General features: G+C 36.1%; 1 protein-coding gene across 2 annotated transcripts in view; it reads left to right on the top strand.

The window, feature by feature from the left end:
- LOC120523740 (protein diaphanous homolog 3-like) overlaps nucleotides 1-12,221 on the top strand; it is a 933,584-nt gene that overhangs the window by 274,759 nt on the left and 646,604 nt on the right. For both annotated transcript variants that reach the window (XM_039745314.1, XM_039745313.1), the window contains exons 6-7: nucleotides 11,845-11,919; nucleotides 12,013-12,082. In XM_039745314.1, coding sequence (XP_039601248.1) covers nucleotides 11,845-11,919; nucleotides 12,013-12,082 — 145 coding nt within the window. The remainder of the gene's footprint in view (nucleotides 1-11,844; nucleotides 11,920-12,012; nucleotides 12,083-12,221) is intronic.

The following is a 12,221-nucleotide window of genomic DNA, read 5'->3' as shown; positions in this document are numbered from 1 at the left end:
GTTGCACTTTTAGGCTTAGGATTTTATTATATATATATATATATATATATATATATATATATATATATATATATATAAACAAAGGTTGTATATATGCACGGATGTCACCGGCCAGATGCACTGAAAGAGCATGCGCACAGCACCTTAGCGCCCCAGAGTCAAACCCAGCGGCTTTCCAGAGTCAGTTGGTGGTGTCCAAACAACACAACACAACCTGTAAACTAAACTTGAGGTCATAATACAACCACCGCTCGAACGTGAACGCGCATACCACCACATATACAACCTTCGTTTAGTAATGTTTGTATATATGCACGGATGAAAGAAGCCAGAAGAAAGCCGTGTACAATATAACCGCCACCTGAACGCAAACACTACCGCATATACAACCTTCGTTTAGTAATTTGAATCTCCAAGCCGGGATCAGAGGCCAAAAGCAAGCTGTGCACAATACAACTGCCGCCTGATCGCGAACGCGCACATCACAGCATATACAACCTATTGACGTTGACCAGATAAATAACCAAGTAATTGGATTGCTTCCTGGAAAAAGCCACATCTTTCTAAGTACTGACAGTGTTGATTCTGAACACAAAACTGAGCTTCTTAATTTCTCATATATTTACAATATTTAAACACTATTAACCCGGCCGGATTACCACAACGCAATCTAAACCTTAAAGTAGGGACAATAGTCATGCTATTAAGAAACCTTAATATTAAACAAGATTTATGCAGCGGTACATGGTTGGTCGTGAACAGTATAAGAGAAAATGTCATTGAGGCACAAGTGCTTATGGGATCCCATCCTGACAATACTATTTTAATTCCCAGAATTGACCTTACAAGTTCTGTCCTTTTAAACTTAAGCAACGTCCATTTCCCATTAAGACTGCATTTGCCATGACGATCAACAAATCCTAAGGACAAACCATGGACAAAGTAGGGATTTACCTATCTGCGCCTGGACATGGGCAACTTTGTTTCCTTTTCAAGAGTTCGGCGTTCATGTGACGTTAAAGTGAAGGTTTTAACTACTCCATACCAGGGAGAACTGATTCAAAGACAGGAAACCATCTTTACCAAAAATGTTGTTTATAAGGAAATTTTTGATTAACTATTTTGAATTTACAATTTTAGGAATTTTTTCTTTCAAATTTACTTCATTTAAACCTTTGGAGTCCGATATTTTTTTTACTTATGAGTTCAACAACTCAAAAACATTTTGGACTTAAATGATATAACAATTAAATTTCAATTTTAGTTTTAATAAATTGGTTAATTTTAGTACAAATATATTTATTTAATTAAATGAAAACTTTCCCAGGACGCTCCCACTCTCCATGATTTTTCATCCCTCCAAAGATCGGAGGGAACAGAAAGTGATTGCCATTGTTGGATTTGCGATTCTTTAGAGAATATGGGGTTTACTGGTGTGTGTGTATGTATATGTATATATATATATATATATATATATATATATATATATATATATATATATATATATATATATAGCAAAATACCAGCCAGCGAGAGTAGTGTGTTAAAGAAGTAATGAAAAAGAAAAGGAAACATTTTGAAAATAACGTAACATGATTGTCAATATAATTTTTGTCACTGTTGTGAGTGATGAGTGTTGCTGTCATATACCTGTATATATATATATATATATATATATGTATATATATATATATATATATATATATATATATATATATATATATATATATATATATATATATATATATATATATATATATATATATATATATATATATATACACAGTGGTGTGAAAAGCTATTTGCCCCCTTGCTGATTTCTTATTCTTTTGCATGTTTGTCACACAAAATGTTTCTGATCATCAAACACATTTAACCATTAGTCAAATATAACACAAGTAAACACAAAATGCAGTTTTTTTTTTATTATTTAGGGAGAAATAAAATCCAAACCTACATGGCCCTGTGTGAAAAAGTAATTGCCCCCTTGTTAAAAAATGACCTAACTGTGGTGTATCACACCTGAGTTCAATTTCTGTAGCCACCCTCAGGCCTGATTACTGCCACACCTGTTTCAATCAAGAAATCACTTAAATTGGAGCTGCCTGACACAGAGAAGTAGACCAAAAGCACCTCAAAAGCTAGACATCATGCCAAGATCCAAAGAAATTCAGAAACAAATGAGAACAGAAGTAATTGAGATCTATCAGTCTGGTAAAGGTTATAAAGCCATTTCTAAAGCTTTGGGACTCCAGCGAACCATAGTGAGAGCCATTATCCACAAATGGCAAAAACATGGAACAGTGGTGAACCTTCCCAGGAGTGGCCGGTCGACCAAAATTACCCCAAGAGCGCAGAGGCGACTCATCCGAGAGGTCACAAAAGACCCCAGGACAATGTCTAAAGAACTGCAGGCCTCACTTGCCTCAATTAAGGTCAGTGTTCATGACACCACCATAAGAAAGAGACTGGGCAAAAACGGCCTGCATGGCAGATTTCCAAGACACAAACCACTGTTAAGCAAAAAGAACATTAGGGCTCGTCTCAATTTTGCTAAGAAACATCTCAATGATTGCCAAGACTTTTGGGAAAATACCTTGTGGACTGATGAGACAAAAGTTGAACTTTTTGGAAGGAAAATGTCCCGTTATATCTGGCGTAAAAGGAACACAGCATTTCAGAAAAAGAACATCATACTAACAGTCAAATATGGTGGTGGTAGTGTGATGGTCTGGGGTTGTTTTGCTGCTTCAGGACCTGGAAGGCTTGCTGTGATAGATGGAACCATGAATTCTACTGTCTACCAAAAATCCTGAAGGAGAATGTCCGCCATCTGTTTGTCAACTCAAGCTGAAGCGATCTTGGGTGCTGCAACAGGACAATGACCCAAAACACACCAGCAAATCCACCTCTGAATGGCTGAAGAAAAACAAAATGAAGACTTTGGGTGGCCTAGTCAAAGTCCTGACCTGAATCAATTGAGATGCTATGGCATGACCTTAAAAAGGCGATTCATGCTAGAAAACCCTCAAATAAAGCTGAATTACAACAATTCTGCAAACATGAGTGGGCCAAAATTCCTCCAGAGCGCTGTAAAAGACTTTCAAGTTATCGCAAACGCTTGATTGCAGTTATTGCTGCCAAGGGTGGCCCAACCAGTTATTAGGTTCAGGGGCAATTACGTTTCACACAGGGCCATGTAGGTTTGGATTTTTTTCTCCTAAATAATAAAACCATCATTTAAAAACTGCATTTTGTGTTTACTTGTGTTATATTTGACTAATGGTTAAATGTGTTTGATGATCAGAAACATTTTGTGTGACAAACATGCAAAAGAATAAGAAATCAGGAAGGGGCAAATAGTTTTCACACCACTGTACATCCACATATATATATATATATATATATATATATATATATATATATATATATATATATATATATATATATATATATATACAGTAATTCTTCCTCGATCGGGGGTTGCGTTCCAGACCCCAGCGATAGGTGAAAATCATGAAGTAGAAACCATATGTTTCTATGGTTATTTTTATATATTTTAACCCCTTATAAACTCTCCCACACTGTTTATAAATATTCCCTGCAGAGTTATACAGCATAATCCCTTTGTATTCTCTTAGATATTAGGTAAGATTCATTGAAATTATGTATATAAACACACTGTTTATATACAGTAAAACCTAAATATTATTTTAAAGATATTGAGTGTCTCCGATATCATATGTTACAGCCATTACGATAGACAGGCCACCAGCAATAAATCATACAATGCAACAAAAATAGTATACAGTAAATGTGTGTGTACAGTGACATTAAACGTACGTACATGTACTAAGTACTGTAAGTAGAAAATTAATTATGGTTACTCACCAACAATGACACGATGACTTGTCTGAAAACAATGAGTTTTATTTTACTGCACAACAAAGGAGAGCGTTACAGCCCTTAAAGGAGCCACTTCAGGCGATTGTGTAGCACTGCCGTTGTTCTTCTTATGGCAGTCTTCAATCCAAATCCCTAAAGCAGATTCCATCCAGACTACTGCCTTATTACATCCACTTACAACTTGTTTTGCACCCTGGTTAAAAGGACACTGCGGCCGTAGATCTTATATTCCTTCCCTACTTTTTAAATAAAAAGAATCGTAGCCTTCACCAAATCCAAAACCTTTACCTTTTCGGCAATCGTTAACATCTTCCGTTTGCGCTTGGGCACGGCCCCTGAAGCAGTAGCAGGTCGTTTTGGAGCCATAATGAAGGGCTTGACTATGCACAAAGACAAACACAAAAGAGCACAACTCTTTACACAGCGAAACACGTTGATGCTGAATGAGCGAGACGAGACTTCCTGGTTAACACTGCATTCAGCAAGCAGAAACTTAACTGCGTGCTCTGATTGGTTAGCTTCTCAGTCATCCGCCAATAGCGTTCCTTGTATGAAATCAACTGGGCAAACCAACTGAGGGAGCATGTACAGGAAGTAAAAAGACACATTGTCCGCAGAACCCGCGAAGCAGCGAAAAATCCGCGTTATATATGTAGTTATGCTTTCATATAAAATCTGCGATAGAGCGAAACCGCGAAAGTCAAAGCGCGATATAGCGAAGGATTACTGTATACACACATATATACAGTCTTTGTGGTGCGCCTGGCATCTTTTTTATGTTTGGTGTGAGGTTCTGTGTTGTGGAGATTCTCAGGATGGACTGCAGGTGTTCATCAGTGAGGCGACTCCTGTGTGCTGTTTTGTTAGTCTTCATGACTGAGAAGAGCTTCTCACACAGATATGTGGTACCAAACATGCACAAGGTTCGAGCCGCATGGAGACGTAGCTGGAGCATTTCTGCGGTAATGGAGTTATTAAACTGTGCGGGCCCTGCAGTATCGTACTTTGCCTTCAGTGTGCCATTACAGTGCAGCTCAATCACCTCCATCTGAATCTGCACAGGTGCAGTTTCCACATCGACGGCAAATGAGTTGCGAAACAACTCAAAATTCTTTTTTTGTTCTTCAAAGTCACCAAAGCGCCGTGCGAACTCGGTGCACAGTGCGCTCAGTTTATCAGCAAAGTGCGTATTTGGGAACACTGTTTTGCCGACTTTGTTAAACATTACTTGGCAACAGGGAAATTGGGGCAAGTTGCACTTGTGCATTTGTGTCTCCTATAAAAGTAGCTTCACTTGAAATCACTTTGTGATTTTGCACGGGGAAAAATGTCTGCTGAAGTGTCAGATTCTTCTTTAACTCTTCTGCTTTCTGTATCTTGTGCATTGCATTCAGGTCTTTCAGGTTATCTTGATGTTTTGTCTCATAGTTCCGTCTTAGATTAAATTCTGTAATTACAGCCACATTAGCTCTACAAATGAGACACACGGGTTTACCGGCAATGTCAGTAAACATATACTCAGCCTCCCATCGGTTTTTAAAGGCTCCATGTTCAGAATCACCTTTTCTCTTCGTCATCGTGTGGGCTAGCTTCGCAGTAACTTGCAGCATCATAAGCTAGACTTGATTAACGCGGTAAGTGTTCGGCAAGGCAGCTGAAGCGCTGCATTATGGGATCTGTAGTTTATTGTGTTACCAGCGCTTCATATCCCCGGGCCATTAATAACAATAATACAGTATATAAAATAATCTTGCGGGCCGGATATAATTACACGGCGGGCCGGATGTGGCTCGTGGGCCTTGAGTTTGACACATATGGACTAAATAGAACTTGAAACAGAAATATTTTTTCGAAAGTGATTGCACAATTCAGATCGAGTTGACGCACACTACAGTACATCGAGCCCGCGTGTTATTGTGGTTTTGCCTGTGTGCCTCAATAAATTACCCTCCCCTCGCTCTTACTTTTTTACTGTTCATTCATCTAATGAATACACTGAGTATGGCTTTACCAAAACAATCATTGATCGCGAATAAAGTATCCATTATTCATAAAGCTTCAATTGATGATTTGTCTTTCTGCGTTAACCGCATATTTTTTCATACGTCTCAAACCAAGGGGATGCGAGGCTAAAATGAACGGGAAGCACGCGTACATACTCGGTGCATCCCCTCTTGGGAATCGAACCTCGGCGCTAGAGGCAAAGCCTCTACTATTGCACCATGGCGTGCGGTTTGTCTATTTGAGCGTAGCAGTGTAATTCGGTTTTTGTTCAGCAATATTTGGAACTGTTGCTTTTTGTCTGCGCACTGCGTCAGTTCACGTGAGCCGCTGAATATGGTTTTATATGTCAATCTCTCGCTTCTAATTGTTTCGCTGCCTTCTTAATTATATAATTCATGTTTTCTTCAGCGCTTTTTGTAGCTCTTCCTGCTTTTCTACATAATGCGTGATTACGTGAGAGGCGTGATGATGTCACACGAAACTCCGCCCCCGGCTTCGAGCTCAACTCCATTACAGTAAATGGAGAAAATAGCTTCTAGTTATGACCATTATGCGTAGAATTTCGAAATGAAACCTGCCCAACTTTTGTAAGGAAGCTGTAAGGAATGAGCCTGCCAAATTTCAGCCTTCTACCTATACGGGAAGTTGGAGAATTAGTGATGAGTCAGTCAGTCAGTGAGTGAGTGAGTCAGTCAGTCAGTGAGGGCTTTGCCTTTTATTATTATAGATAATAAACTTCCAGGGGCCTAAAAATATTTCGTTGTAGTGAAAATTTTGTTGTAATGAGATTCTTTATTTTTTACTGTTGTTTTTTCTTTAACTTGTATCCAGGAATTTGCATTCATTTCAATAGCTTCTTTTGCGTTGATTTTACGAGTTATGCTGTCAAGAATTTTTCTCAGCATTTCCTCGCGATAATACATTTTCAGGGTGCGAATGATGCCCAAACCCAATAGCTGAAGCACTGCTGTGCAATTGGGTGGGAGGAATTCAACGCGAACATTATCTAAATTTGCAAGCATATTGTGGGCAGCACACTTATCAATCAGTAGCCGAATCATCCTTTTCCTATTAATATTGTGAGGTTTCTGAACTCTTTTGAGACTCCCCACCCAACAGGAACGTCATGCTGAAGTGTGTCCCGAAGCGCGATTGCAGCCTCTGTAGAAGATTGTTTGTCCGTTGCTGGGGCAGGCCAATAGGAGGCTCACAGTGGTGCAGTGAAGCGCCACAGAAGCAAATCATAAAAGATCGGGGTCGCTGTATAAGTCCCTGTCTTGCACCCCAAAACACGAGGCTTAGTCTCAGTACTGTAGTTGGTACTGTTATCCCCATCTGCAGGTATTTGACGCCTCTTGGCACTCCCTTTGATGGTGATTGATCATTTCATTATATTCAATTTTGACATGATTAATGCATGGTGTCAAATTGTATTGTAAGAAAATCAGACCTATTGACATGAATTAAAATTCATTTTGCTCTTGGATTGCATTGTAAACTATAATGAAAATTGTGTACAATACTGAAAAGCAATCAAACATTTTGTGATTATTTTTTTTTTTTAATAATGATGTGATCCATATGCATTGTATAGTAATACAGTTAATTTGTTGGACTATATTTAAATTTGGCTTCAATAACCTTCAATATTTATTTACTGTCAGTATTTCACTGTGGTATTATGAGATATTGACAAATATTCACTATCACGATATTTATTCAATATATTATGATATATAGTGATATTTAAATATGGATTAATAAAGATATAAAAGAAAATGATCCGCTGTGGCGACCCCTAACGGGAGCAGCCGAAAGAAGAAAGATAATACTGTGTCTGCATAGTACCAGCATTCTGTGCCTTAATGATGTACTGTCCACTTTGTACAGCTTTTAAAAATTATCCAAACAATAAAAGGATTTACTGTATGGAAATTGCCTTTTACTTACTCTATGAATTATGAATTGTTCTTTCAAAACCATCTGAATAATATCTGCAGTCATTGTAATAAAAGCATTACCCGAATGACATTTTAGTTAGCTTTTACTGGACAGTATTTATAATTATTCAAATGTAAAAGCTGCACAAAAATTGAATAAAAAAATACTGCTCACTCAGGTAGACAGATACTTTAGTTCACTCTTTTGACCTTTCAGCAATTTCAAACACGTAAACAGTATGAACCAAATAGTATGCAAAAAAACAATACAGTAGATCAAATATTTACTGCCTTGAGAACAAGAATGTCTCGCCAGGCAGGAACAAGCATCTTGTTTTCTTATCAGCAGCCAGGACTTGGGTTACGGGTTTCTCTTCCTGAAGCATCCATGTAATAATTTTTTGTCAGGAATTGCATCTATTACATGTTTCTGTGACTAACTTATGACTTAGCAAGTTATGCTCATGTTATGCAGCTGACATTTCTTTTTTATTGCTCCATGTGAATAGTACTATTTTTTTTTTAACAGAAACACTAAGTGCCTTCTCAATATGAGAGTCCTTCAAACCTTTCTATGTGAAATAAAACACAGACCCACAAATACACAGCAAATAACCAATTAATTAAGTGTGATTTTGTTATTTACACATCCTGATGTATTTGCATTTGTCTATTAAGCATTGCAATACTTAATTTGAGCCCTCTGAATATTTATCACACACCTTTGTTTTCTTTCTCTCTGTCTGTCTCATGCATAAACACACACACAGAGGTAATTGTGTTTCTCTTAAGTGTTTCTAGCATGAATGATGCTTATAGTTTATCTGAATGCCACTTACAACAGGAAAAGAACACTATTCTTTATTTTAATAGAAAATATTTCTATTGATACATGTTTTCCATTTGCAAATAGACATTTAAGGTGTGTAGAGACATATGATTTTATAAAAATGTTTAAGTGCTTTCTTCTTACAAAGCTTTTAATCCTTCAAAGGCAGTTGTAACTACATGAACACACAGTACTGAAAATCTTTATATTGTCTAGACTATTTAAAATTGTAGCTGTTATGATTTAAAAAATTCCAATACAGTATATTAATTTGCAGTTTTTGTCTTTTTTTTGTGCTTTTTTCTGACTTACCACTAGTTAAATGCAGACAATGTCCAAAACACTGTAATCTCTTTGAAGTGTTGAAATCCATGGTTTTAATCATATTGGAAGCCTTGTCAGTTGTCATGCATAGTAGATTTTCTTCTTTTAGTCCCTAGTTCTCAAGTCCCTTTTCTCAGTTCTAATGCCAACTGTTCACCAGTGTGATCCTCAGGAAAATATGAGGTTTGCAAGCACTTGCTTATTAGCTTCCAATCCACATTACTTTACTGTATTGTCAAGCTTGTATATGGTTCAGATGATTGGCTTGACCACAGATCAGTTGTTCACACAAAATAACTACCGGTAACTGATTTCTGATTGGACATTTGGCCTTAATTCTTTTGTGTATGGTTTTTTTTGTGAAGTAACTGCGACTTAGTGTTATATACCTGCTGTCCAGCATTTAGATGAAAATTTTGAAAAACACATTTTCCACCATGTAAATAGGAAACTTCCATCTAGCAATGAGTTCTGTTATAGTATTCATAATTTAATTCCAGGATTTGCATTTTTATTGTAAGGACATCTGGTGTGAATGGCTTAATAGTAAGACTGGCTTAAAGTTTGTTTCCCTTTAACAAAGACAGTTTTTTTTAAAATGATTCATAGGTAAATATAAAGTATGTGAACCGTTAAAAGTAAAAAAATCTTTACCATTGTGTACAATCAACACTGGTATACCTGTGTAGGCAATACACCACACAGCACTATTTCACTTAATGTTATTTTTCCAAATTATATTTTTTCTTTTTTGTATATTTACAAAAGAAGACAATACTTGTTTTATTTATAAATATTAAGGAACATATTGCACAGTAACAATGAAAAAAAATTGCAGTTGCCCCTTTTTTTTTTTTTTTTTAATAATTTCATTTTCAGAGAGATCCTATTTAATAGCAGAGAGGCAGGAAACTGCAGGCTATGCCATTACCAGTGGTTGTAAACCATTCTTCATTAGTGAAAACTTAAGAAAAATAAAAATATATTTGCACTTTTTATGTGTTATCTCTTTTCGTTTAAATATGTTTTAAATCTTTTGTGACATTTTTGTTCTTCAAAACTTTTAAAAGTAGCTTCAAAGAAGTCTGCTCCTATACTAGCAGTGTTCCTGTCCAGTTTGCTTTCCCTATTATTAGTTTTCCATGAGCTGTTTCTCTTTACATTTATATCATGAGACCTATCCCATCAGTAGTAATCTAGCCTCTTTTTATTTTTGGATATAAAGTTTTCTTATTCTTTTTATTAGTCTAGAGAAATATGTTTAAAACAGCATTGCATGGTTATTTTGTAATGAATAAAATTAAGAAAGATACTTATTAGTTTTGTTAGTTTTTTCAAACAACAAAAAGAAGGTAAAAAGCTATTGCTAATATGAATGTCTGTATAGATATTATTACTTGAGTGAAAAAACGTTATATAAATATTTGTTATGGGTTTTTCACAGGAATATATGTATGTATGCAGATAGAGTGTGAAGGTTAAAGATTAAATTAATTTTATGTTACAGTATATGACACCATACATTAGTGTGCATGCCACACATCTTTGAGGTTTGTTTTGTTACGGGAAAATGGTTCCAGGGATATGAACATAAGTAGGCAAAGAATCAGAGAGAAGAGGTCCAATACTTCTATTTTATTTACTTAATCAATTATAATAATCAAACACATCTAATGCAATATAATGCAGACATACAAAAGCAAAACAATACTTACAAACATATGAAAAGGCACAGAGCCATCATCCCAGACCAGTAGACTGAGGGGGCCCGCTTGTCAGTCTTGTCAAAGGATCAACTTATTATTTGCCCTTCCAATTTACCGGGCGGTGCGCGCTGTCCCCACGGTTGAGCCTCCAAAGAAACTGAGGGCGGAACCTTCCCTTATATACTAATTGAGCGTCCTTGCCCAAAGCGGCTTACGTGTAAGCAGTGTATACAGAAGTGATTAGTTTCAGCACACACACCTTTCCACGGGACGCGGTGTTGTTTTGCACTTGGTCCTGATGATGACGACACCTGGTACCAGGAGGCACACAAAAATAAGAATTGCGTAGTGAAGCCCCTTGAAGTGAAAAACAAGTCAGCATGACCCTCTGGCCATATTCCCAGTACTTTTCCTTCTTGAAGCTGGTTTTTGCGCTGAGCGACCAACGCCCATCTGCTCTCTTGATCCCCCCCTCTCTTTAGAAAAATCCTTCCATTACAAGGTTTTATAAATTTTTGACTAGGCATTTTGAATTTTAGGAATAATTTTCATTATAAAACTGACTGTTCTCTTTGTTTAAATTAGAAATACATCTGAAAACAAATTTTTGAATATAATATAGTATTGTATACCTTACTAATACATACTTGATTCATTCTGTTAAATCTGTAAAACATCTATGATATACAGAAAAGCCTGTATAATAAAAATAAAACCTTCTCTAATAATAATGGTGATGAAAATAATAATAATAATAATACTTATACTTACTACCAAGATACCCAAGGAGAAATGTTATAACCTTTGGTCAAATGGAATTAATAAGTTGAGACTGTTTTTCCTTGCTCTGACCAATGAATAATGTTGTGTGGAATCTGCAGCAGCTAATGGGCTATTGCTGCAGCTGTGTTAATTGTTAAGGCTACTCATGAAAAAATTTATAAGCCTTCAAGAGTTTCTTTGAAATGAATTGCCAATTATTATTAACCATTTTAATTTGCATTAATGAATGTACAGCATGTCTAAATACTTATTATACCAATTGTTTTTTTGCATTTTCTCACAATTATACCAATCGTCAAATGTCATGGTGACTTATTTAAACGTGTCTTTGTTTTTTTTTTTAATTCCACAGCTGGGTGCAGAGCTTTGGACATGAAGGCTTGGGCCTGCTTTTGGACACACTTGAAAAATTACTTTACAAAAAACAGTAAGACTTTCAACCTTTCTTCTATTTGGTTATGGATTTTTGAATTGTATGTTGCTATGCTTTATAATATTAATTGAAATATTTTTATTGCAGTCAGGAAAAAAATGACAGGAAATGTCAACATAAAGTCATACAGTGCTTGAAGGCCTTTATGAATAATAAGGTAAAATGATTAAAGTGTCTGGTTTTGAATACTAATGCTTACATTTTATACTGCATGCAGCTTACTTTCCTTTTATCAATGCATTTTCTTAGCCCTGTTTAATTATTGCTGCAGTTTAGAATTTTTTTATTTCACTACA

The sequence above is a fragment of the Polypterus senegalus genome, chromosome 2 (genome assembly GCF_016835505.1).
Source record: "Polypterus senegalus isolate Bchr_013 chromosome 2, ASM1683550v1, whole genome shotgun sequence".
Taxonomy (NCBI): domain Eukaryota; kingdom Metazoa; phylum Chordata; class Cladistia; order Polypteriformes; family Polypteridae; genus Polypterus; species Polypterus senegalus.
The sequence above is the reverse complement of the archived record's forward strand: the minus strand, read 5'-3'. Positions and strand labels throughout refer to the sequence as shown.